Source organism: Danio rerio, chromosome 10, assembly GCF_049306965.1.
Source record: "Danio rerio strain Tuebingen ecotype United States chromosome 10, GRCz12tu, whole genome shotgun sequence".
Lineage (NCBI taxonomy): Eukaryota > Metazoa > Chordata > Actinopteri > Cypriniformes > Danionidae > Danio > Danio rerio.
The window spans coordinates 15,854,306-15,878,257 of NC_133185.1; the positions used below are offsets into that span (position 1 = coordinate 15,854,306).

At 40.4% G+C, this 23,952-nt stretch overlaps 1 protein-coding gene across 1 annotated transcript in view; it reads right to left on the reverse strand.

Moving 5' to 3' along the window:
* Positions 1-23,952, reverse strand: part of cntfr (ciliary neurotrophic factor receptor) — a 313,919-nt gene that overhangs the window by 194,600 nt on the left and 95,367 nt on the right. The window contains exon 2 of the mRNA NM_001098242.2: positions 18,983-19,064. Coding sequence (NP_001091712.1) covers positions 18,983-19,064 — 82 coding nt within the window. The remainder of the gene's footprint in view (positions 1-18,982; positions 19,065-23,952) is intronic.

Consider the following 23,952-nt stretch of genomic DNA (forward strand, 5'->3'; position numbering starts at 1 on the left):
ACTGTGTTATACTTTTGAATTTGAATTTCCTTGGCTTCTTGCTGACCTAAAAAAAAAAAAATAATAATAAAAGCTATTACATTTTTGTTAGGAATTTATTGTTTTCTTTTTTTTTTTTTACTATTTTTGAACATATATGATATGTTTGAGACAAATTTATACAATTTATTCCTTATCTTTTCTGAATAGACTTGCAACAAAGTCATTTATGCTACAACTACACAGTTGACTACTTAAAGTGTGCTGCTCTTTGGAAACTAAAGTTAACCAGATGGCTAATAACAAGAAAGTTTCTTTTATTTAACTCAATTTATTAATTATAATTTTAGTAAATGTTATTTTAGTTTTATTTTAAGTATGTATGTATGTATGCATGTATGTATCCATGCATGAGGCTAATGAGAATGCGTGAGTGAATGAACGTTATCACATGATGCTGCAGTGTTGCATGGTACCACACAAAATACTGTAACACAACGAAGAAATGACCAGCAGGGGCAGTTATGTGAAATAGTGAACATACTGAACTGATATAGCAGCGCGCACATAGAGAAGTGCAAAATAAATTAGATAGGCTAATCATGATGGTCTCATTAATAGTCTCATTAATTTTTTTATGATAGTTTGTTAATTAAAAACTAAGTTTTCAAAACGTTGTGGATCAACTAAAAATCACGATACATATGTATGTATGTATGTATGTATTTATTTATTTATTTATTTATTTATTTATTTATTTATTTATTTATTTATTTATTTATTTATTTATTTATTTATTTATTTATTTATTTCATTGAATAAGTCATTAATTAATTAATTAATTAATTAATTCATTCATTCATTCATTCATTCATTCATTCATTCATTCATTCATTTATTTATTTATTTATTTATTTATTTATTTATTTATTTATTTATGTATTTATTTCTTTATTTATTTTATTTAATTTTATTTATTTTTTTATTATTTATTTATTTATGCATCTATCATTCCTTCTATATTTTGGGTTGAAATGCCTGCTCCATAATCACAGATTACCAACTAAAGACAAATTCTTAATCCTGGTTTTAGAACCTTGCATTTCAAAACACAAATATCCCAAAGCTGTCCATTTGCCTTAGATAAGTGTGCCAGCTTCATAATCCAGCAAGTCTGAACATGCAACACATCTCTCACCACCATTATTCATTCCACATTGCTATTCTCAATCAAGATGCCATCATCAAACAGGGTTCTTGTGTAGCACGGGGGCCCTTTAGGCCACAGGGGACAAACAAGTGATAGATTGAATTCAACAACCATCTTCTCACTGAGCTGGATTAGAAGTGACCAGGACAATGGATGTTCTGAAATATATTTGCTCTCGTTCTCACTTAGGGTCCCATGAATAATTAAATTGTCAAAGATGGGCTTGTCTGGACTCAATCCCACTGACTGATGACATTAAACAAGGCTTTATCTGTCTTTTTTTGTTTTGTTTTCTGATCGTGTTAAGTTTCTTTGTTTGATCTTAATAATAATAATAATAATAATAATAATAATAAAAGCAATATTGACTGGTCAAATATTTCAGCTCAAAAGCATACTGCTTACATTTTCCATTTCTATTTACATTATGTAGGTCCGTAGGTAAGTTGGTAGGTCGGTTTGTCGCCTTAGAGAAACTGATTAGCAGCATTATCAGCAGGCATCTCATCAAACAACATGACAAAGACAACAATAATCAACAATATATAATAAATAAATAGGATAAAACACAATAAACAGCCTGGTTTACTTTATTACCTTTACTTTATTTATTAATTACCTGGTTTACTTAATTCTTTATCAGTCTTATTGCATGTGGGACAAAGAAAACCCTATTCGTGTTTTTATTTTTTAACTACGGGTGACATTATCGCTGTAAGTCAAATAAGGAACTAAGTAGGTACATTGAGTCAGCTATAATATTTTGGCCACTCTATCTTTGTAAATGTATGTCATGCTTGATAATAAAATGCCCACCAGTTTACTAGAAGTGATGACTATTTTCTGAGACTCAGTAGCATTACAATACTAGCAAATACTGCAAAAAAGTTACAGTGATCTACTTTCAATAAAAGCAGTGGAAAAGACTTAATACTTTAAAAACTAAGTATGCATACAATATTCAAATGTTTAATGAGGACACACATTAAATACAGTTTAGGCGTCCATGTGGCTTTATTGCTCAAATCAAGCCAATTATTCAATGTCTCAGACTCTTTTTTTATTACATTTGTTTAATATATGTTGTAGCATTGAGAATAACCACAAGTAACTTGTTTGGATAAACAAGTTATTATATGACCAGGGGCCTGTTTCAGTAAGGAGGTTCAAACAACTCGGAGTTTAAACTTGAACTCTGAGTTGATTTACCGAGAGATTAAAAACTCAGAGTTTTCGGTTTCAGAATAGCTGATCTGAGTTAGATCAATGAACTTTGAGTAGACCAACTCAGAGTTAAGCGCGCACACCTTGACTATAAAAAGGCCTTATTAATGGAGCACAGATATTACAAGTGACTATGGCAACATCTTAAAAAAAAAGAGATCAGCATTTCTTTCTCCGACTGAATTTGATCTGCTCATGCAAAGTTATATCAAATATGAGTGTATATATTTAAAAAGAAGCAACCATCAGTGAAACAGAGACAGCGTGAGAAAACATCTGCTCAAGTTAATGCGTAATTTTTAATTTAAAGTATTTAAATATTTAAGTATAATAAAATAAGTAATGTAATGTGTGACGTTTATAAAATGTTTCTAAACTTTTATACATGTTTAGCAGTTTTAATAGATTTAACAGTGCACTTGTGTGTCTGCCTTTTTATTTATCGAGTGATAGAGGTTGATATAACATTTAGAGGGTAAGCAGTGCTAAAAATACTTTTTAGAAAGAATAATAATCCTATTAATCTAGAAACAGTACATGTCAACGCTTAAGCTAATTATTTATGAAAAAAAGGACAAGCCATTCTCGTACGTGACTTTGTTCTGTGTGTGACAAAAATGTAGGCAATATCTGTTTCCATCCAAATATATTACATAAATTTGTGCAAAACTGGAATAACGCCTAAAAGATGCGAATAAAGCAGCGATTTTTATCGAACAAGTCAAAGAGAACAAAATCGTCACTTTCTGATGAACAAATATCAACAGTAAAAACAGAATTTACTGTGGTAGAAGAAGCTGCGCCAATTATTTTTTATTTAATAAATGTACTTGCACCTCAGACGACAATGCTGACACACAATAAACACGTGGGGGCGTTTGAAGCCATGAGACGCGGAGATCTTGACACGCTTGAGACGCTCGGAGGTAGTTAATAATATACGCTAATACTGAAACAGTTAAGGCATTTTAGAATGACCAAAACAACATTTAAGATGTTCTACAGTGTGCTCAGTCTGCTGGTTTGTCCATTCACACACATTTTCATTATCATCTCTAACAAACCTTTTTTTTTTAATGCACATACTGTAATTTGTTAAGTGTTTCCTTCATAGTTCATAAAAGTTTAACCTACTCAGTTATGCACATGTTTTATTATGCGTATTTTCAAAAGTTATGCGAATCATGACGTTTCTATCAATCGTTTTTATGCACATCTCCAAAATGAGCTCTAAAATAGGTGTGTGGAGACGTAAGGCTAAGGCGAGAAATACTGCTTCATCTTTAAAAAAGGGGAGGAGACCGACAGAAACTCAGAGTTTAGAGAATAAAACCTGCTCCGGACCAGGTTAGATTCACAGGGTAAGTTACCACGGTAACTGACTCTGAGTTAAAGTTACCTTTCTTTCAGAAACAGGCTTAACTTACCCTGATTTCTCGAGTTTAACAAACCTGCCATTTTGAAACGGAAAACCCAGAGTTTCTCTCATTTCAGGGTTAAAATACTCTGAGTTTTCACTTAACCTCCTTTCTGAAACAGGCCCCAGATGCTCCCACTCTATACTATTGTGAATGTGCTAAATAATAATCTTGTTTGGCAATACTGTTGTAAATAAAATTTATTTCACAGACGTGTCATTTTGCTTAATATGACCTCAATTCATTGTCAGGAACAGAAGTATTGATTTAGTTTCACCTGAATATGTTTACTTTTTTTTGTTTTGTTTTTGTTTGTTTTTTTACTTGTAAAGTACTGGTAGCCATTGATTTATATTTTATGAATTACCAAAGCAATGTTTTCTTTATGTTCTACTGACTAAAATAAATAAATAAATAAATAAATAAATAAATATATTCATAATAAAAACCTATATCAATAAATAAATAAATGTATTAATAATAAAAACAAATAAAAAATAAACAAACAAACAAATAAATACATATATGAATGTATTAATAATAAAAAACAAATATCAATAATAAATAAATAAATAAATGTATTAATAATAAACACATCTATAAATAATAAACAAACAAAAAACAAACAAAAAACAAATAAATAAATAAATAAATAAATAAATAAATAAATAAATAAATAAATAAATAGTCACTTACACATTGGGTGTACTCATATAAATGCAAATTTCATGCAAACTATCCTTTTAAATAGTAATTAAAAGGTCCTAAAAAAATATCATTAGGTTAATTTTAGATCAAATATATTACCACAAATTATAGCAAATGTGTATTTACACCACATATGTTGTTTCTGTTTCATTAGTTTGCATCGCGGTAATAATGATTCCAATAAAACAGCTTATAATTAATGTTACAGCATGTTAGCAAGCAGTGTTTTCTGAGTAAAAATATCAAATATGCCATGATACCAATGCAGGTGCTGAGAGTATATCTAAATTGCCTTTAATTGCCTCCATATGGTGACTTTGCTACTAAATACTGTACATCAACACTTACTCAAAAATACCTCATATAACATATTGTTAGGGTGTTCACAAAGCAATTTTGTTATTATTTGTGAGATGATCTACAGTACTTGATAAAACATCCAATATTTGCTATTTATTTTACATGCTAAATCTGTTAATAATCTCCACAAATGGAGTGAGAATACCAATATGCTAATTAGTCATTCTACTCTAGTAGAATTGGTTATTTTTTCAGGTCCATACATTACGTTAAGCTACATGCTGGTGTGAGTCACCTCTGAGAGTCACACTATGTGATTATTTTATTGAATAATAGGCAGTAGCTTTTATTCAGGGACATTATTAATAGGTTTCTTCTCCTCATCACCTCAGACTGCTTCCTTCAGTGTTTATACATTTATACATTGTCCAGTTTTATCCTTGAACAGTTGTGTTATCATAGCAATTTTTAGTGCAGTAGGAAAGCCCTACAATGATGACATTTTTACCAGCCATGACAGAAAGTAAAAAACAAAAGAACTGCCTCAAAGGGATAGTTCACCTACAAATTAAATATGTCTCACTGTTTACTCACCCTTACAACACTATAAAACATATCTCTGTTTATAAACAGTTTCTTTAATTTGTGGTTGTGTACTGCTTTATGTAACCATGATCTCTGCTCTGTCGACTTTTGATGTTGAAAATTCATCTACAGTTTAACGAAGTAAGTTTTTTTTTGTTTTGTTTTTTGACATTTTAGCACTTTGAAATTATGTATGGTATAAGAAACAATATAAGTCTATGCTAGAAAGTGGTCTGGTAGTTTATTGCAAGGCTTTTGTGCCATAATATACAAATAGGATACAACATAAGACAATATATCAGTTTAAACTATCATAAATGTTTTTAATAGTGAGCTTTTCAGGGTTAAACGTTTTTCAGGTTCCATAAAGCAATGCAAACGCATGAAAAAAGTAAAAAAAAATAAATAAATCAAATCATCAAAATTATGTATTCATGAATTACAATATTAGGAAAACTGTTCATTTAGAGAATTTAAAAAATATTTATTTTTTTATGTAGTCTCTTTCTTGAAAAACAAAATATGCTGAAAAAACAAAAGACAGCTGAATAACAAAAGACAGCTGAAAACCATTGACTTCCATAAAACAAATACTATCAGCAAATGGTTACAGGCTTCCAGCTTTGTGTACAAGACAAAATAAACTTTAGTTTAAAACAAGTAAATGATGAGAAAAGTGTATAACATGTCATTTTTGGGGTGAACTATCCCTTTAAACTCAATCAGCCCAATAAGGCAAAGTTTACTCTTAATATTTTAGAAAATCAAAATTTCCATTCATAAGTAATTATTATCATTTTCATAATAAATATTATCATTGCAACATATTTGTAACACAGAAGCAAACAGACGAATTTGGGCAATCCAGAGTCGTAGTCAGATGGTCAAAAAGGCAGGCAGCAACTGCAAGAATTAACAGAGCTAAACCCCATACAATCAAAGCATGGTCTGATGTTATTGAGAGGCTGACATCATGAGCGGCTTTGGCTGAGACTGTGTGTGTGTGTGTGTGTGTGTGTGTGTGTGTGTGTGTGTGTGTGTGTGTGTGTGTGTGTGTGTGTGTGTGTGTGTGTGTGTATGTGTGCGTGTGTGTGTGTGTGTGTGTAATCACCGGAACTAGAAGCATGTGTATGTACTGTAAGCGGTACATGACTGGATCAAGTAGTCCATGAAATGGCAGATTAGTAGCCCTTTGGTGATCTGCAGCCACTAGATCGCTGGTGATCATATCAATAATAAAATGACAAAACATTTAGCATAGTGCTATACAGCACACTGAAAAAAAATCAATTGGATTTACTTTTGTTTTCAGGTAACTGCTTGCAAACAGTTTACAGTGGCGGAAGTAAGTATTCAACACGTCACCATTTTGTCTCAGAAAACATATTTCTAAAGGGGCCGTTGACTTGAAATTCTCACCAGATGTTGGTACCAACCAAAGAAATTCATAAGTGCAAAGAAAACAATATTGATTAGTTTACAAAATAGGTTATGGGTAATAAAATGAAATGACACAAAAAAAGTATCGAACACATGAAGAAAGGGAATGAAAGGCCAGACTTCAGCTGAAATCATTCAGTAGTTTTTTTATTTTTTTTTTGCCAAAAATACTTTTCTCCCACTGTATAACCTGTAAGACATACTCTCACACTGTATGTTTAAAATTGTAATATTAGGTGTCAAGGATAACGTTCGAGGTTACTAAAGTAACCCTTCGTTCCCCGAGGAGGGGAACGGAAGCACTATAAGTGGATTTGATTGTAAAATCCACGCATTGGGAGGTTCGGTTCAGAAGCTACTCGTCTGAAAGAGTATTGAACGGGCCAATTAAGAATGAATTGGCAGCGCAAGCCTGCGCAGGTGAGCGGCATAAGCAATCAACTGAGTATATAAGCTCACCTGGCGCCAGCAGACGCTATCCTTTTTAAGCTGAAGAGACTTTCAACAGCTAAGGGACAGTCATTATGGCGACGGAGTATAGTGCTTCCGTTCCCCTCCTCGGGGAACGAAGGGTTACTTTAGTAACCTCGAACGTTCCACTTCGGGGGGAACTTCAGCACTATAAGTGGATTTGATTGTAAAATCCACGCATTGGGAGCCCATTGAAAGCGCCATAATGACTGCACCTTACCAACACCCCCGATGAGGAGATAGTCAAGCAAGCGTGACGCACCCACATCATGGGGGGCGCGGTCCTCCAACGTGTCCCTGGCCCTAATTTATCCTACTTCAACAGAAGTTTTACGGATTTATATATATTTTTTGGGAAGTCGTGAGCATCTAGATAATTCTAGGAAAATACGACAGTACGTTGGGAAGCGTGCAATCCCGATAGGGAGGACGCTGCGGAGGCCATCCGTTACCCAAGGGGGGATAGATGGCAGAATTTACATATGGACTAGCCCTAAAAAGGGGGAGTACGCATAGCAAAAGAGTGGTTAGCGGGGAGGGAAGACACGGGTCCGCCCAGGGGGGGGGACTTAACCGTGGCTGAATAAGCATATGGGATCGCCTAGTGGGGACCACGCATAGCAGGCACCTTTACCCAAAACGCGGGCTGACCAGCGGGCAGACCTACAACGTAGTGGGCCAGCAAGTGACTCCTCCGCTGAGTCAGTGCTGGGGGCCACGGAGGAATCTGCAGGGCTCACCTGACGGGGAACTTTACTGACAGATAAAAAGGCGCACGTATCTCCGTGTTAGGGAAAATGGCGCAGCAAGCGTGTTTCAACACCCTACCGAATTGTTTCCTCAATCACCAAGGGTTACCTAATACCCTTGAGGAAACCGGCTCCACTCGCAGATTGTAAAACCTTGCAAATGTGTTGGGTATCACCCAGCCCGCAGCTCTACAGATGTCTGTTAGAGGGGCGCCGCGTGCGTGCGCTCGAGAGGATGCGAAGCTCCGAGTGGAGTGCGCACGCGCTCTCGGGGGACGCGGCTCATCTCGGCTCTGATAGTGAAAGAAGGCATCCACAATCTAGTGGGAACTTATTTCGGTACGGCACTTCCCTGCTGCCGACCACTATAACAGACGAAGAGCTGCTCAGATGATCTAAACTCTGAGTGCGGTCCGGATAATACGCAAAACGCGAACTGGACAATAAATAAGGGCTGGGTCTGCCTCCTCCGAGGGCAGCGCTTGCAGGCTCACTACCTCGTATTAAAACAGAGTGGTAGGAACCTTGGGCACATATCGCGGGCGGGGTCTTATACGTGAGAGAAGCCAGCCCAATTACAGGCACGAGTCACTGACCGAAAAATGCCTCCGGGTCCCCGACCCTCTGATCGATATCAACGCGACCAGCAGAGCTGTCTTCAGGGACAGAAATATACTGAGTCGAGGATCGAAGGGATCTGACGCGGCTTGTGTAGCGAGGGCGAGATCCTAAGAGGGCATGAGAGGGGGCGGGGTGGATTAATTCGCTTAACGCCCCTGAGGAACCGGATGATGAGGTTATGCGTTCCCACGGTGCTGCCAGCCACCGCGTTATGAGAGCGGAGATGGCAGCCACGTAACCTTGAGTGTGGAGGGCGACAGCCTGCTCTCCAGCTTCTCTCGTAAAGAAAGCACAACGCTGATCTGGCAAATTACGGGGGTCTTCTCAGCGAGAGACACACCATTCAGTGAATAGACTTCACGTCAGGGCATAGGCGCGCTCGGGGAGGGGGCTCTAGCCCGAGTGACGGTATTAGCCACCGCAATCGGAGGTTACCTAAGTCTTCCTCGCGTCTAAAAATCTCCAAAGATCGGCGAGGGTGCCAGGTGGTGCCCTGTCCCTGAGAGAGTAGGTGCTCTCTCGAAGGGACTGCCAGGGGAGGGCTATCGCGAGGGAGAGCTCTGACATCCAGGTCCGGTTGAGCCAGAGGGGCGCAACCAGCAACCTGTTCCTCGTCCTCCCTGACCATGCACAGTAACTGCGCGAGCAGGCTCACTGGGGGAAACGCGTATTGCGCGTGCCCCGAGGCCAGCTGTAAGCCAGTGCATCCGTGCCGAGAGCGCTCGGTCAGGGAAAGAACAACTGGCAATGAGCGATCTCGGGGGAAGCAACAGATTGATCTGGGCTTCCCCGAATCGCGCCCATATCAGCTGAACAGACTCGGGGTGGAGTCTCCATGCTCCAGGACGCAAGGCTGCCGTGAGAGCGCATCGGCTGCACGGTTGAGCTTGCCTGAATATGAATGGCGTGCAGCGATTTCAGCCGCGGATGACTCCAGAGGAGCAGACGGCGGGCGAGCTGAGACATGCGGCGAGAGCGCATACCCCCTATACGGCTGATATACGCCACCGCCGCCGTACTGTCCGTCCTGACCAGCACGTGTTGCCGCTCCAGCACCGGAAAAAAAACGGTGGAGAGCGAGGAACACTGCCAACAGCTCCAGGCGATATGCCAATGCAACTGGGTACCTTTCCACAGGTCCGCAGCCGCATGCCCGCAACGCACAGCCCCCCAGCCCGTGTTGGAAGCGTCTGCTGAAACAACAACAAGACTGGACGCCTGTTCTAGGGACACCCAGGCCTGTAGGAACGAGGGGTCGCTCCAAGGGCTGAGGGCGCGGCGACACAGCGCAGTAACAGAGACTCGGTGTGCGCGCGCGTGCCATGCGCGTCTGGGGACTCGATCGTGAAGCCAGTGCTGAAGTGGTCTCATATAGAATAATCCGAGCGGCATGAAGCGGCTGCGGATGCCATATGCCCCAGGAGCCTCTGAAATAGTTTCAGTGGGACCACTATTTTACTGTCGAGCTCTCTCAGACAGTACAGCATCAGCTGAGCGCGCTCTCCGGAGAGGCGCGCTGCCATGGTGACCGAGTCCAGCTCCAGCCCGAGAGAAGAGATCCTCTGCACGGGGGTGAGTTTGCTCTTTTCTCGGTTGACCTGAAACCCCCACAGGTGGAAGTGCCAGAGCACTTTGTCTCTGTGCATAATCAACTCTTTGCATAATCAAAGAGAGGGCAAATTCAGCCAGTCGTAAAGAAATTGAGTATGCAGATGCCCGCGAGCCGAAGGGGCGCTGAGGCACCCTCCGCGGAGACAGAGAGAGCCCGAAGGGGAGGGCTTTGTATTGCCAAGCTCGACCTTCAAACGCAAACCGCAGAAACTGTCGGTGGCGAGGAAGAGTGGAGACATGGAAATACGCGTCCATCAGGTCTAATGCTGCAGACCAACCCAGAGGACGAACGCACCGGAGGATGCGCTTCTGCGTTAGCATTCTGAACGGCAGCTTGTGCAGGCAGCGGTTCAAAACGCGCAGATCTAGGATTGGCCGTAACCCACCGCTCTTTTTGGGCACGATGAAGCGTGGGCTGTAAAACCCGCTCTCCATCTCGGCTGGAGGGAGCGGCTCGATTGCATCCTTCGCCAGGAGGACAGCAATCTCCTCTCGCAAGACAGGGGCGGACAGGGGGCTGACCCTGGTGAATACACACCCGTGACTTGGGGGGCCGTTTCGCGAACTGAATCGCATAGCCGAGTCTGATTGTGCGTATGAGCCACCGCGAAGAGCTGGCCCGCGCTAACCAGGCAGGCAGAGCTCTCGCTAATGGACTCATCGCTACAATCGCTGACGTACCAGCAGTGGGGCAGCGCGGAGTGGGTGTGCTGATCCGGGAAGCTCGCGGGTCCCACGGAAAAGCTGGAGGTGAGATATTTGCTCTCACTCCAAACCCGAGCTCCGGAGGGGAGGCTCGAGGGGTGGGAGAAAGGAGACCGTCCTCCCAGCGCTCGTGAGCCACTGGCGAAACGCACCGAATCTGCAAGCTAGAAAGCATAGCGTCCCAGACTGGCAGATTTCGGGCTGTCACATCTGGGGAAGTGAAAAGTGCCCTTTCATAATGTTTTCATGGCAGTAAAAAGTGCCGTTAGAAATGGGGCCCCGCCCTCCAGCGGGGAAAGAGCAAGTTCCCTCTTCTCCAGATGGCCTGTCCCAGGGGCGCTTCGCGGTCCGTTGCCGGACTTAGCGGCGTTCTGGGCAGGGGGGCTGCCTGCTTCCGAGGTGCCCGACGCGCTCGCTTCGCCAGAGGCGTGTGCGGGGGCGGAGCAGCTCTCGTAGGCCGGCGCCTTCGGCGAGGAGCAGGTATGAATGGCACGGCGGGCGGAGCGGGCTACGGACCGCCGATAAGACATCACCCACCAACTGCTCTCTCACCGCCTTGAATTCCTGGGTGAATTCACAGACAGTGTCGCCGAACCTGGCTGGGGATATGGGGAAGTCAAGAAAGCGGACTTTGTCGACTTTGCGCATATCAGCCAGGGGTGGCGCTCCTGGACCACTAATGTGGACATCGTCCTCCCCAACGCACACGCAGCGGACTCAGTAGTCCGAAGAGCTAAGTCGGCGGCGGTGCGAAGCTCGTAAGCCTGGGTTGGACCCACCCTCGTGCAGCTCGGCCAGCGCCTGCGCTTGGTAGCGCTGGTAGGTGGCTATCGCATGCAAGGCGGAAGCAGCCTGGCCCGCAGCTATGTAAGCTCTAGCTCCGAGGGAGGTAGATAACTTACAGGCTTTGGATGGGAGACGAGGCGGACCCCGCCAAGAAGAGGCGCCGCGCGGATTTACCGCCATCGCGCACTCAACCTGAGGAATCGCCACATACCCCCTGGCTGTTTCACCGTCAAGAGTGGTTAGGGTGGAGGAACACGCAGCACGAGCAGAAAAAAGTGCTTTACAAGACCGCGTGAGCCTACTGTGCACCTCCGGGAAGAAGGGAACGCCCCTCTAGTCGGTCCGGCCGCGGAGCTGGGGGATAAACCATCTCCAACCCACGGCCGAAGCAGCCCGGGAAAGCACGGCTAACATGTCCGTTTCAGGATCCGTAGTGACAGCGCTCACCAGCCCGAAGGGGGCGAGCGGGTCTGGATCATCATCGGACAATGAAAGCCCACCCTCCGATGCCGCGGTGGACATCTGGTCTCCGGTGTCATCGGGCGTAAGGGCTACCATCTGTTAGACGGATCGCTTCCCCCGCCCGAAGCTTGGATGGAGCGCTTAGAGGAGCGGGAGGTCCGCGGGCCCGTGGGCGACGGATTATCTCTCGCTGAAACCCTCAGATCTGCCCGAGTGCCCGCTGCAGAGCAGGGGACAACTGGGGTGGTTCACCCTTTTGCAAAGGCTAACCGCGATCTTGCGCAACAGTCATGGCATCGCAATGACGACATGAACTGCCCGCGAGCAGCGCATTAACATGCTGGACCCCCAGACATGTAACGCAGTGCCCGCGCCCATCATCCGAGGACAGGAAACCACCGCATCCAGAAACGCACAGTCGGAGCGCCGTCCTGATAAGGACGTGCTGCACGACTGTGTTGCTCTTTCTGTGAAGTTTGCAACTTTATACGCACCGCTCTGGAGGACCGGACCCAAAGAACGCCAGGCAAGGGAGAAACCCAGCTCGACCGTCTGCCACTGCGTGTACACACTCTGGACCGGGAGAATGCTCTCGTTCGCTCGGAATCGCTGGTCACAGCAGGAGGAACCCTCATCGACTCGATCAGAAAGTCTCTGAAGCGAAAAGGATAGCGTCTGCTGGCGCCAGGTGAGCTTATATACTCAGTTGATTGCTTATGCCGCTCACCTGCGCAGGCTTGCGCTGCCAATTCATTCTTAATTGGCCCGTTCAATACTCTTTCAGACGAGTAGCTTCTGAACCGAACCTCCCAATGCGTGGATTTTACAATCAAATCCACTTATAGTGCTGAAGTTCCCCCCGAAGGGGAACTAGAATTTCCTAAGTAGATATTTAATATGGACACATTTACTTCACAAAATACTAAGTGGAAAAGGACAAACATTAATCTTCATTCAATTGTAATATTTAAATATTATATAATCTTTGCAAACATAGTATTATTAAGTACATTTTCTTAATTGATAATTCCTAATGAATGTGTAGTTCTCATAATGCTTTGCATGGGACTGAATTAAGAATAGAATATTTTGAAAATAAAAGCAATCTTAGGTATTTATGTTTTAGGAGAAAGACTTATTAGAGTTTAATCATCATTAGTTTGCAGAAGAAGAAGAGTTTTGACTTAGTGTTTTTAGTTTTGTAGTTATCAAAGAGTAGCACTTATGCTTTGAATCAAGCCATGCTTTTTAACATTAATGTTTGATGCTTCAATCAAAGAACCAAGTTAATGCTGATTCTCACCAGTAAGGATTTTAAAGTAAATTTGCTCTTGGATCAATTTGCTCAAACTAAAGTGAAATAACAAATTCAAGATTAGTGGAGTGTGTGTTTTAATTAAACAAGTTAAGCCAGATGTACTAATTTGTAACTGATAATTTAATTATTTTTTTTAAAAAGCAGTTTCTTTTTGACATTACTTGATTAATTTGAATAATCATAGACTCAAAATGATAGATAACCAATTAACTTTTACTGAGTTTTTTTGTGTTAGATTAAACATTGAGTAAATTTTACATGATACTGACAAGTTAATTGTATCTGATATAAAAAATCTAAATTTATTTAAAATTTAATTAGTGCAAATTGTTACAAGGATTTTTTTAAGTAAATCTTATGAATATATATTTTTTTCAGTGTATGGGCTGAATTTAAATAATCAAATTTAATCTATTAATGTTAAACTTAATATGTTTGTTTAATATCAGCCCATATAAATAGTTTGCAACCATTTGAAAAAAAAACACTTGAAAAAAACAACAACAACAACAACAACAACAAAAAATAAAAAAAGCAAATCCAATGAGTCATTTGTATCAGTGTAATACAAAATTAATCAAATACCCTGAAGCAACCAATCACATATTATATTTAAGCTTAGGCTATTTCATTTACCCTGGAAAGTTACTCAATACCACATAAAAGTAGGATTTAATGTTCAAAACTTTGAGTGAGATGTGGGAAGAACTAATCAATAAGTGCCTACATACACTGTGTGACTATTAACGCTACTTTGCAAATCTTTCTGGAGGCTTGCGAACACTGTACATTATTCTCTATTTATAATCATGCTCCTGAAAAAAACATTTAGCACTGTTTATCCTACACAGTTTGGATAGCTGGACCTTCTTGTTGAAAATCAAACACCTGCAAATTCTTGCCTTACATGAGCATACAGTAGCATAATGCCTTTAAAGTTTAAAGTAAGAATATCCCACATCTGCTGGAATGGAATTCAGTGGGAGATGGAGTTTGAATGACATTCTTACGCTATCTTTTCAATCTGCTTTTGAGTTAGGAAGGTATTGTTTGGAAATGGGGTTATAGATAAGGTTAACACTATGTTTGTTTGCCTGGAATGTTGGTCTGGGACTGACAAAAGATGTTGATGCAGGAACACTTACTTCTTGGCCAAATATACCCTTATCCGTGTAATCGACAGGATTATATGGACTTTAAATCTTTGTTAAGAACCTCCTTTGGTCTTCAACTTCATCTGAGAGTTATGGTTAGCAACAGATACGCTAACTGAACTTGGAAGGTTTACAAAACTCCAATGCCATTATGCTCACTGAAACAGCCATGAGAAGAAATCCACTTAAATCTGAATTATTAGGCTTTAACCAAAGGGAATGTGTATGATACAGGATCAAGCTTTGTCTGAAAGAAAAAAAAAAAAAAAACACTCACCGGCCACTTTATTAGGTACACCTGTCCAACTGCTTGTTAACGCAAATTTCTAATCAGTCAATCACATGGCAGCATCTCAATGCTCTTAGGAATGTAGACATGGTCAAGACGATCTACTGCAGTTTAAACCGAGCATCAGAATGGGAAAGAAATGTGATTTAAGTGGCTTTGAATGTGGCATAGTTATTGGTGCCAGATGAGCTGGTCTGAGTATTTTAGAGACTGCTGAGCCTGGGATTTTCACGCACAACCATCTCTAGGGTTTACACAGAATGGTCCGAAAAACAGAAAATATCCAGTAAGTGGCAGTTCTGTGACCGCAAACACCTTGTTGATGCCAGAGGTCAGAGGAAAATGGCCAGACTGGTTTGATGTGATAGAAAGGCAACAGAAACTCATCACTCGTTACAACTGAGATATGCAGAAGAGCATCTCTGAACAAGTCAAACCTTGAGGCGGATGGGCTACAATAGCAGAAGACTGGATGCCACTTCTGTCAGCTAAGAACAGAAAAATGAGGCAACAATTTGCACAAGCTCACCAAAATTTGACAATAGAGAATTAAAAAAAAAAAAAAAAACATTGGCTGGTCTGATTAGTTTCGATTTCTACTACAACATTTGGATGATAATGTTAGAATTTGGCATCAGCAACATGAAAGAATGGTTCCATCCTGCCTTGTAACAAGAGTTCAGGCTGCTGCTAGTGGTGTATTGGCACACTTTGGGCCCATTAGTACCAATCGAGCATTGTGTCAATGGCACAGCCTACTACAGTACTGTTGCTGAGCATGTCCACACCTTTATGACCACAGTGTACTCATCTACAGCCAGCAGGATAACGTGCCATGTCATAAAGCTGAAAATCCTCTCAGACTGGTTTCTTGAACAAGACAATGAGTTTACTGTACTCAAATGGCCTCCACAGTCACCAGAACTCAATCCAATAGAGCACCTTTGGGATGTGGTAAAGCAGGAGATTCGTATCATGGATGTACAGCCGAAAAAAATCTGCAGCAACTGCGTGATGCTATCATGTCAATATGGATCAAAATTTCTGAGAAATATTTACAGTACCTTGTTGAATCTATGCCACAAAGGATTAAGGCAGTTCTGAAGGCAAAAGATGGTCCAACCCGGTACTAGTAAGGTGTACCTAATAAAGTGACCGGTGAGTATAAATACTGTACATTCTTATGTATATTCTAAAAATGGTTCATTCATTCATTCATTCATTTATTCATTTATTCAATCATTCACTATTTTAAACCAGCTGTAAGCTTTGTCTATATTTGAATTAGAGGTGAAATAACCCACCTATATTGCTGACAAAAAGTGGCAACGACATGCCATTATTATATGCTATTTTTCCATTTATTATTAGAAAATGCATGGACGGCAGAATTCTTGCCTTTCCAAGATTTCAAATAGAGTTTGAGTTATAATTTGTAGCTAAGCATCAGCATCTGATTGTTAGCAGTATTGGTTATATTAAAAAATACAGTATTTCAGAAATCCTTGCATCAATTCACTCATCTATTTATTTATTGATTAATTCAGTTAGGGTTTAACAGAGGTCTAAACAGAGGGCTAAAATAGCTTTCCTGTTGAAGTATAAATGTGCTGAAGCTGAAAATAATATTTGAAGTTGAGAAGTTTATGTTTGTAACACTGTGTAATTTGTAGAAAAGAGGAAGTATGTTTGGGTGCAGCCACCAGATGACTGCAGAATGATTGACAAGTGACGAATTCCACCAAAACTCTATCTTTCCAAATCAGTTATGTACAAATACTGGAGTCAGGAAAATGCGTTGTTCCGGACCTCCCAAATGTAATTTTCCATTGCATTGGTGTAACATAAGGGAAAAACATGACCCAGAGCTCTGCATCGAATCATTCATTTGTATTTAAACAATTACTAATAAAAATACTAATAACTATTTAGGTCACTGAAAATCCTCTCCTGACATTTTTGTTTAACACACATGGAATTGCATTGTTAAATTCCCACACTGCTCCAATATGTCTGACATACCTCAACAAGCCTGTATAATGATTAGGTGTGTTTAATTAGGACTGAGGCTAATCCTGCACAACTTTGAGTGTCCGGGATTGAGCATTCATGTTCTAAATGGTAACCAATCCTGCACCGGAAGCTAAAAACTGCATCCTATTGAGAGTCTAATATTACACCCATAAAGAGTAGTAAACATTTTGACTCAAGTTGATCAAAAAATTTAAGTTGATCAAAAAGTTGTTAAAAATTGTAAGAATTTCTAAGACAAGAATGGTTTTAAGTCTTTTAATAATTTTAAGACAACCTCGATAAAAGGTGTTGGTGCACTTCAAATGTTGACTACTGTAGTCTAGATCATGGTGTTCGATTCTGCTTATGAAAGGCCATTGTCCTGCAGAATTTGATTACACCAAAACACCTGCCTGATCGTTTCATTTGGACAAAACCTAAAATATGAGTTGTCTGTCCAGAAGCAGAATTGGACACCCTTGGTCTATATCAGAGGTGTCCAATCCTGCTTCTAGCAGAGCAAGATTCCTGAAGAATTTAGCTCCAAACAGCTCAACTATATCCTGGAAATATGAATCTCAAGACTTTGAATGGATGGTTCATGGTTTAGGTATACTGAACAAGAGTCTAGCAGCAGGTTTAGACACCCTGGCTTTGATCAGAGCAAAATGATTAAAGTTTGAGTTTCAGCCCAGGACTTTAAGGATTACACCTCGTCATATACTCATAACGTTGTCAACTTCTCTTAAAGCTATTGAAGATAAAGTTGAGTTTTATTCAGTGTTCCATGTTTAAGTTTCATCATGGAAAACAAGCCAAATCTACAACCTAGAGGTCATCCAAGAATGTTGAGAATGTTTAGTCGGGTCTTCAATCTCCACACATGGCAGGAACTTCCCCAGTTACACTAAAGACCTTGATTAGCTGGCTTATGGTGTATTTATTTGGAGTGGGAAATAAACCTCTGCTTAAAGTCGACCCTTCAGGAGCAGGACAGTACAGTTTTGACAAAGAGGCAAAAATTCAAAGTGATCACTTGTCATGTAACTAATAGTCGAGAAACACTTGCAATTCATCCTGATACATGCAGTTCCTCCAGTTAGTTGTTACTTCTAAATTTCCAAAAGGTCTCACTGTTTCCAGAAACCTTAAAATGTATTATGTGTGATCCTTTCTGTCAAAATCTTTCAATAGTGTATAAGCTCCCTGAAACATGTTCTGATCGGCTGTTATTGTGTGCCTTTGTGTAGCAGTCTAGACTTCACCCTGGACAGACAAATTAATCGTTAATGGAATCTTGAGTTGTACCTGGTTAGGAAACGGCATGATAAGCTGTTGCATCCACCATGAATAATAGCTCAAAAATGACAATAGCTTTAAAGTAGAAGCTGATGTCGAAACACGGATGCCTTGGTAGAACTTCCACCTCGCTGTCTCACAAAATGACATTGAATTGGAATGCAGAAACAACATAGCTGCTTATTCACCCAAGCATGAGAGAACCCATCACAGTCAGCAAGATAACATGTCTGGTCCAAACTTAGACACATTCATACACACTCAAGAGGATTGCTTTGTTCTGGAGCTCTAGTTTTTGACCTGGTGACAGGCTAGTCTCTGTGTCTCCGGGCAGCCAGGCCATGCATTAAACAGCATTTGCACACACACACACACACACATACACACACACACACACCCCTCCCCACAGTCAGGTGATACTGACCCTCCGCTCACAATGTGACTTCTCTGTTCCACTCCAACAGAGAGATTGAAAAAGGAACGCAAAGAAAATGACAAGCAAAAAGAAAGAAGACAAGAAACACAAACAGAAAAAGAACAAACTGATCCCATACTCTACAAAAGATATCATTAAGAAAGTGTCTTGTCCCTGTGCACACAACCCGCACAGATGGAGGAAGTATCCAAAATGTAGACTTACCTTGCTGGCTGCGCCTTTGGGCATAAACCACCACCACGGCTGCAAGCACCACACAGCAGAAGGACGTCACAATGTTGGCCATCTGCGGAGACACACACACAGAGGTAGATCGTGAGGCTTCTGGCCTGCCCGAGAGAAACTGGGTGGCACCGATGCCAAGACAGCATGAGGACAGTTTCCTCCTTCTCTCCCTCCCTCTCCCTCTCTCTCTCTCTCTCTCCCTTGCTTGTTTTCTTTCTTCCAATGTCTCAGCCTCCTGATTCCCCGCCCCACTTCGCTCTATCTCTGTTCCTCTCTTCCCTACTTTACAGCGTCTCATCAGTGGAATCAATGCCCTGAGGGACTGAAATTCTCTCTGCCCAAACTGGCTGCAGGATAGACAGACCTAGATGAGAAATAAGAAGAAGGAAAGACAAAGCCAGACTGTTTGGATCAAGTACTGACCATCATAAAGTCCTTTTCAGCCTCTCTCCATCTGGATGTCTATCTCTACATTTTTTTTAACTCCCTCCACACACGATGTCTTTCATAAACCAGGGGATTTTTTCCTTGATCAACACTTTCTGCTTTATAACTCGGTGTAGTGCTTCCCAGTCTCCCCACTCAATTGTAAATGTCACGACAACATTTTTCAACTCAAATCTGAAAATTTGTGTTTTGACGAATCATTTACAGCAGGGCTGCCAAACTCCTGTAGAGTTTAGCTCCAACTTCTAGCTCCACACTCACCTGGAAGTTTCTAGTATACCTAGTGAAGGCTAGATTAGCTGGTTCAGGTGTTTCTAATTGGACTTAAAGCTAATCTCTCCAATCGAGTTTGGGCACCCCTGATATACAGTAAAGCTGCGGTCACACTGGGCTGTTCCTCCCATAGACTTCCATCCATACGTATGCGAATGCGTCAGACCAGAAACGCAGGGTCATGCGTCAAGTTTCGCAGGTTGCTGCGGAGCAAAGTTCAAGCTTGGTGAACTCTGACCTGTGAAATCCCATCACTTGACTGCATCAAGATCAATCGAGGATCAAAACATGACCTCTCTGGACAAAATTTTAAATATGGAGCAATCGCTTGCTTTTTAAATTTCCAATCATCTGGTTTAATCCCGCCCCTTTTCGCAAAGCCGTATGACAGAATTTCGCAAACTCAAACTCTAGTATGACCGCAGCTTAATGGTGGGTTTGGTTCTAAAGTGCATGTGTTTGAAATACTACAATTATCATCACTTTGTTAAAGAGATAGCTCACAAAAAAAAAAAATGACATTATTCATTGCTCGTTAATGCTGCTCCAAACACCTTAGACCTTCGTTTGTATTTGGAGCACAAATTAAGATGTTTTAGAATAACTCTAAGTGATCCCTAATCCTCCACAGACAGCAAGGTTTCTGACTTATTCCAAGTCTACAAATGTTCTAAAAACATCCACAAAACAATTCATAAGCCTTAAGTGATTCAACTGGAATTTAATCAAGCAATAACAATCTTTTTGTGCATGCATAAACCAAAAATAAAGATATTTATCAACAGTTTCTTCTCCTCTGTGTCAGTATATTGTACAGATCCATGAGACTGCTGTGCCCATTGTGCTTGGTCACCTGCTGATGCATATCTTAGATGTGCATGGGCTTTGTTTTGAACACAAAAATCTACAGGGTTATACAAGGAGATCATACAAATGCATGGCCTATACCAGAGGTGCTCAACCCTGTTCTTGGAGATCTACCTTTCTACAGAGTTAATCTCCAAGCCAGATCAAACAAACATGAACCAATTAATTAAGACCTGAACAGCACTTGATAAATGCAGGCAGGTGTGTTTTATATGGGTTGCGACTGAAACCTGCAGGAAGGTAGATCTCCAAAAACAGGGTTGAGCCCCCCTGCCCTTTACTGACACTGATGAGAAGGAACTGTTGAATAAAGTCACTGTATTTGTTTTATTTGGGCACAAAACGATTCTTGTTGTTTGATTTGGTACCTGGATTTTAAACAAGTCTGAAGAATGAATAACCTCTAAAACGTCCTAATTTGTGTTTCGAAGATGAACAAAGGACCCAGGGCATTGGAATGACAGGACACTGAGTAATTAATATGTTTTTGGATAAACTAACCATTTAACAGCAAATATAGTATTTTGTGAAAACACTAAGGTTACATATTTGTATTAAGTACTTAAGTGGCAACCCAAAGAACAATGATAGACTACAGAAATATATGTTTCAGGCATATGGGCTTTTTCTTAATTCCAAGTGCGCAGAGAACGGACTTGTGTTGGAGACCATTCTTGCCCGGTCACCTCAGAAGAACGAACTCAGGAAACTGCAAGAACACAGAATGCATCCTGTGAGAAATGAGATGTTTCGCTCTTGCTGATGGTCACATGATATTTTAAACTGAAAATTCTTTAAACATTACAGCATTCATACAACAATTTATTGTTTTCCCATTTTCAATATATATAACATGCACAAAACCTTACAAATATACTTTGCACAGAACAAATAAAACAAATTTTAATAAGAATTTCAGCCCCCTTAATGTGTTTTTACCTTAATTAAGATTTTCATGTTGATGTTTACTTTCATAGTCTCATTTTATTGAAATAAATATTATTATCCTGAAATAAATAAGCTATTATCTCCGAACTTTAATAGTTAACAGATATAGAATGCTGCGCTTCCCACATCCTTTATTCAGCTGCAATAATTTCTGAGACTTCTCAAGTGAGTCTTGTGCTGAAGTCTGCATCGACGCGTCCTTGATACCAAGAACACATCTAGGAACTTTTACGCATCCTCCGTTCTTGCGGTCTTGAGTTTTGCAACTGAAATTTGGTGGTTGATGACGAGAACACAAAGACACAAGAATGCTGAAGAACGCATATTGAGAAACAGCTATGGCGTTTCTTTACAAAGTGGCCTGACATGCATAACAGAGTATTTTATATCTGTTTTTGCTGAGATGTATGAACAGGGATCAGTTTGACAATGGTCTTCTCTATACTTGCTTTTAAACCACCGGTGTTGTGCAAACTTAATACAACCTTAGTCGGATCACTCAAACAAATAGCCTACAATTCTGTTTGGTGTCACTAGTGGCACAAAAACAAAACTTCACCTTTAAAAAACATTGTAAGTATTTTGGGAGGAGAAATACTAAGCAATCCCTAGTCGACAGACATCACTGGAACAGGTTTCCAGACCAATCATACTGTAACTGTCTCTATGACAGCCATAGACTTTGTGGAAAAGATAACAAACTACTTTTTTAAACCAATCAGAACTATTCTAAGATTGTCAATCATCTTGAGTGTGTGCAGGTTTTTGAGAGACACTGAGATAGTTTCTACTATGTATTTGGAGGGCAGAGCTTTAGAGAGAGGTTATGCAGTTGAAGTAAGCAATGTCAGACGACTTTCCTTTAAAGCTACAGTGTGCCATTTCTGCAACTGGAAGTGACACATGATATTTCTGGGAAATCTGAATCCAGGAAAATCTAAGAAGTATGGGGGATTTAAAATCTGATCCCCATTTAATCTCATTTATGTCTATGGAAATTAATTGAGATATAGAAAGGGTCCCTTTAGCGATTTTCTTTCCTATGGGAAGACTTCACAGTAAAACATTTGAAATTCAGACCAAAAACAACACATTGAAGGGTCAGGATATCAATTTGTCTCTCTAAGCACACCAGATTTGAAAACATTAAACGAGCCCACAGTTAAAACAAACACAAAGCGAGGCATTCATCAGACTAAGATGGGGAAAATGCATAACTGGAGAACATTTCTGTATGATCGCACACATAAAGCGATGGATGGAATACAAGCATTTTATTTATTTTATTAGAGTTTTTCTTCGCACACTTGTGTAATTGTCTCCCATGATCCCAACGGTAGTTATCCACTAAAGTTAAACAGGAAATTATAACACTTCCTATTATCAGGATGCTTAACTTGCTAAAGGAAATGTACACAGGGTATATTTATATATTTAACGTTGTAATCACAACACCGTCTTACTAATTGCAGAGAACGCAGCTCACTTGTAGCAAAAGTTTTTGATTGTTTTTGCTGGCAAAGAAGTGCTCGTCTTGGCTGGCGTCGAAGGCGTAAGTGGGAGTGATGTGCATAAAATATTTGCACAATTCTTTTATTGATGTGGGTGTTTAATATTGTGGATATTTAACGTTTTGTCAGCTACTTATTATACCCTGATTCATGGGTCTGCATACTTAGCATGTCTTTTATCAACAGGCTGTATTTATCCAGAATTCATCACTCACTAAGCACAAGGTTCACATACACACGAGTGTAAAGACGAGAGAGCAAACTGTTTTCTTTGTTTGATCTATGTCGTGGACTAAAGTCAATATTGTACATTCTCAGTGAATAACATCTTCACTTTTGTTTGTCTCTGAGTGTCGTTCCTCAAAAATCTTTCATAAACATTAAATGAGGTCATCGTTTACATGCAAACGGCAAGAAATGAAACCAAGCTTGTGTGAACATTTTCAAATATATTTATGTGAATAAATTGTTCTCATTTGATTCTGTGTGTCCGAATTAAAAGTAAGACTTGAAACATTTTAAAGTTTTCAATTATCAGCGCTTATAAAACCAGAGCTTTTCTCCGAGTAAAAGTGGAGAAATACTTTAGTCTGTTGACTGACACTTCATATTTGTTCCAGCTCCCTTGGAAAAAAAAAAAGGTCTGACAGGAGTGAAATTAAAATTGCATCTCTCTGTCAGTTCTTCAGAATTCCTCCTTTTTCTGGCGGCCACAAGTAGCATTTAGCCCATCAAACTCATGAACAAAACATTTGATATGTGACAGTTCAGGATCCTTCTCTTAATGACATCCCGTGGCACTGCAGATTTTATAATAATGCTGTTCAATGAGATCCATTTTGCTCTCCTTTATCTCCTCTTGTTTATTTATTCATTTCTTATTTATGGCCATTGCTGCTGAAT